The sequence below is a fragment of the Antrostomus carolinensis genome, unplaced genomic scaffold, assembly GCF_000700745.2.
Source record: "Antrostomus carolinensis isolate BGI_N321 unplaced genomic scaffold, ASM70074v2 scaffold38538, whole genome shotgun sequence".
Classification (NCBI taxonomy): Eukaryota; Metazoa; Chordata; class Aves; order Caprimulgiformes; family Caprimulgidae; genus Antrostomus; species Antrostomus carolinensis.
In genome coordinates this window covers 38736-42535 of record NW_010332983.1, presented here as the reverse complement: position 1 = coordinate 42535, position 3800 = coordinate 38736, and the positions used below count along the sequence as shown (strand labels likewise).

The 3800-nt window shown below is 36.1% G+C and overlaps 1 protein-coding gene across 1 annotated transcript in view; it reads right to left on the bottom strand.

The window, feature by feature from the left end:
• Positions 1-1319: 1319 nt before the first annotated feature.
• Positions 1320-3800, bottom strand: part of PIK3CA (phosphatidylinositol-4,5-bisphosphate 3-kinase catalytic subunit alpha) — a 23762-nt gene continuing 21281 nt past the window's right edge. Inside the window, 1 exon segment of the mRNA XM_010173719.2 lies at positions 1320-3800. This exon segment is cut by the window's right edge and continues 31 nt beyond it. Coding sequence (XP_010172021.1) covers positions 3657-3800 — 144 coding nt within the window. The 3' untranslated portion in view covers positions 1320-3656.

The window sequence follows — 3800 nt, the reverse complement described above, 5'->3', positions numbered from 1 at the left end:
CACCAACAGTAAGGTCATCACATACACAGTTCTCTACAAGCTTGGTAATTTCTAAATTGCCCTTAATATGCAGGCTTATATCTTCTCCACAAGATGCCAAACCACTAACAATTCTGGTTTTATTTAATGCTTTTAAAAAAAAAAAAATTTAAAGAGTATAAGTCAAAGTCTGTTTTGTCTATGAAAAAACTACTAATGCACCCCTTCAGAACAGAAAATGTGCATATGTAAGTCAGTACAGGTGCTTTTTCTGCTACCTTTAAGAAAGTAAAGAATATATTTTTTAAGAAAAAAAAATAATCACAGGCAGCCTGTTCTGTCATTAAATCAAACACAGTTTCACAGTTGAAGAAGTTACTGGTTTTAACTTTGTATTTCACTAAATCACCATTTCATAATGCTTTGTATTAAAACATACGGCCCAATCCTGGGCTCCTTGCTCTGGCAGTCCTACTAGAAACTTTTGCAGGAGCAAGGTGTTCAATTCAAGCTCAAAATAAGCTACTTAGTGTTTTGTGCAGCTGATTCTCAGAAAAAAAGGGAACATTGTCAAATCTGCATGAAGTGTTAAAAAATGAAAATAGTTTAAAAATTAAAATACAACTTCCCAAGCAATCTCTGTAAAAATCTAGAGCTCAGTTACAGGTGCTTTCAGTCTGTAGGCAGATCTTATTTCTGATACTAAGAACAGGTGACATCCTCTCATTTACAACAATGTAAGTCAATAGTACCTCCACCTTCTTCAGTGAAGTTACATCAGCACAAAACTGGCACAACAGGATAAGGTAATTGGGTTTGAATGCTTTGAAGATTAAAAAAAATTATTTTTTTGCTGCAACACTAGCAGAATGGTTTTCAAATGCCCATCATGGTTATGGTAAGAACAACTGCTTAAAGCCCATGAGCTTCTCCTTCTTTTTTAATTTAAAGGCTTTAATTACCCCAAATCATATTATGTCTCTATCACTATGAAATTTCCTTTCTTGTACTATCTGATGTTCATAATAACTTCTACAGCTTGTGCACAGGATTTAGTTGCAGTAACTTTTGGAACAGAGCTGGATTCCTCATACATTTCTGTTTGTGCAAAAAGGGTGCAGAACACTATGCTTGAACTGAAAGACATTTATACTCATATTTATAGAAGTAAATGGCTAGGAAGGGGCAAAGTACAAAAGAAGTTGGGCTCATAACAACCGATAAATTTGAGTTGATCTTTTCATCCAGGCTGGAAAAGGCTGACCATCTCTTAGATAAACGAGGTAAAGCATTGTTTCAATACCAGATAAATAAGGATAATATAGCACCTAATGTGGCATTTGTGCAAGTTTCACTTGGTTAAGTTACAGCCAACAGGGTTTCAGATTTTGTGAAACAAATTTAAACTGAAACTAAGCCATGTTTTAAAAGAGCTAAACCATTAGAGTGTGTTGACTGTAAAGTAATACATATAAGGGTAATTTAACTCTAGAAAGTATGACCAAGGTTAGCAGGAGTTAAAATATTCATATGAACAGAAAGGAATATGTAACAGTGAATAGAGAGAGCAATGGGAAGTCTATTGGACTACTCCAAAATATTTAGTAGAACTAAGGAGATAAAACTTCACATTCCCCATACTATTCTTGGAACTTCTGTAGTTTTCACAAAAACAGGTTTCCCCCCACAACATCAAGTATCCATGTGTGCAGGAATCAACTGCAGGATCTTGACTATGAAAGTGTCTTGAAAGACCAAAGTCTTGGCTTTACAATCCCCAAAGTCTTTCATAATGTAATTGATTGCACATTTTTAATATATTACAATTTGCTAAATGAAGCCAACCACTCATTACCTCATCAGTACAGCCTGCACAAAGTACAGTTTATTTATATACTTATATTCTAATCTAACACCAGCTGTCAGCATATTTTATATTACATGTGGTATTGCACTTTCTGAGTGGCACCTCGGTGTGTGTTTGCAAGTGAACAAGCTGAACCCCCGAAAGCCCCAGACCTTTGGAATTCACTCCAAGTGCTGCCAATCTAGCAAGTTTAAAATGTTAGGGTGAACATCAGCCTCAGAATCATGGGCTTCGCTAATTAAAAAACCTGTTTAATAATTAGAAAAACAGTCCTACCTGAAATTGTGCATAAGGGCAATCTGAAATCCTTGGTACTCTGAACAGTTTAAAAAAGTGGTGCCAATTTAATTGATTGCACACATCGTAATTGGAGGACAACAACTAGATTTACAAATATATATTACAGGCACACACACACAAAACAGACAAAGCTATAAAATGTTAGGTAACTCCACATGCTTTGAGCTAGCCAGCGTATCTGCTGCATGTTGAACTGCTTATTACTGATCATATTGAAAAATCTAAATTGCTATTTCTGATGTATCTGTTACTGGATTAAACAATCACTTCCAAAGAAGGAAGAAAGAGAAATGGTGGACCCAAAGATTGAGGGTTTAAACGTACGTTCCTTGAATAGCCAGCATATCACTTCAGTAACGTGAAGAGTGATGCCCAAAAATTTTTGAAGATACTTAGGCCAAGTTCACCTCTGGCATTAGTGGGTGTATCGCCCACTACTTCAATGGTACTTGTGTCCTCTTTCACCAGGGTTGAATTTGGTCCTAGGAGTATATCTGGTCACCTTCAGTGACGTTAATGGAAATGGGAGTCTTGGACAGATAGAACTGGGCTGCAAAATTAAAAGAGTGAATATTGGACAAATCATGTAAATAAAGAATATATATTAATAATAGTTCCTATTATATAAATAGCCTTTATAAAAAAATAATCTTTCAATAATTTTAATAACTCACCTTTCTTTAGGTTCTGGAAAACATGTATGAAAAAAAATCTATTCAGTTCAAGTTAGATTAAAGCAAACCTAAGATGAACACTACAACTCTCTTGCACTAAACCCAATTCTGACCATTCAATTTCCAGGTTAGTCAGTTTTTGGGGATGATAGGGAGTTTCTTTGTGAAGGTATGAATTGCACCCCTAGAAATACTGAGCAGAAGAAACACCATACTGAATGGGCCTATTTCCTGCTGCTTTCAGAAACTGTGCAGATCACGGACCCAGAAATCAAAGGGCCATCTAAACCCCGTAAATGTTAATGCCTCTGAGCACATTTAAAAGGCACTGTCCTCTCATGATTGTTTTTAGATCTTTGAGCTTAAAACTCCTTCCCTTCAAACTATGCTGCATTTAAATGTTCACTATCACTTGAATTTTCATTCCACTCTTCTCAACCCAGCATAGTCTCTACCTGCTGTACCAGATCTAAGGTAATATGTGATGGACTCTATGTTCATGCTAGCACTATTTTCTTTTCCTCCTAATTTATCCTGTCAAATGAAAAAAGGAAACATTCTTCCAAGTTTACCTTTTTGGGCTTAAGGCATAACATGAAGTCACACATCATACTAATGCTTAATTTTTGAAGTGTACAATTTTAGTGCTATCTGAAACCCTGTTTTACATTATTTTTCGACAGTTGTCTGAACAGTTCATCTCTTTTCTTGCCGTAAATTCCAATGTTGTTCGTGGTTTGTGCAATTCCTATGCAACCAGTCTTTGCTGCTAATGGGTATTAACAGTGCACTACCCACAAAGCGGGCTACCAGTTCTTGTTTTCTTTGCTTTCATTTCAGTTCAAAGCATGTTGCTTTATCGTGTGGAAGATCCAGTCCATTTTTGTTGTCCAGCCACCATGGTGAGCATCATTCATTTGCTTCATGAAGTACTCAAGAGCTTCCTGCTCAGTTTTGTCCAATGCAAGGGTCTTTCGAAT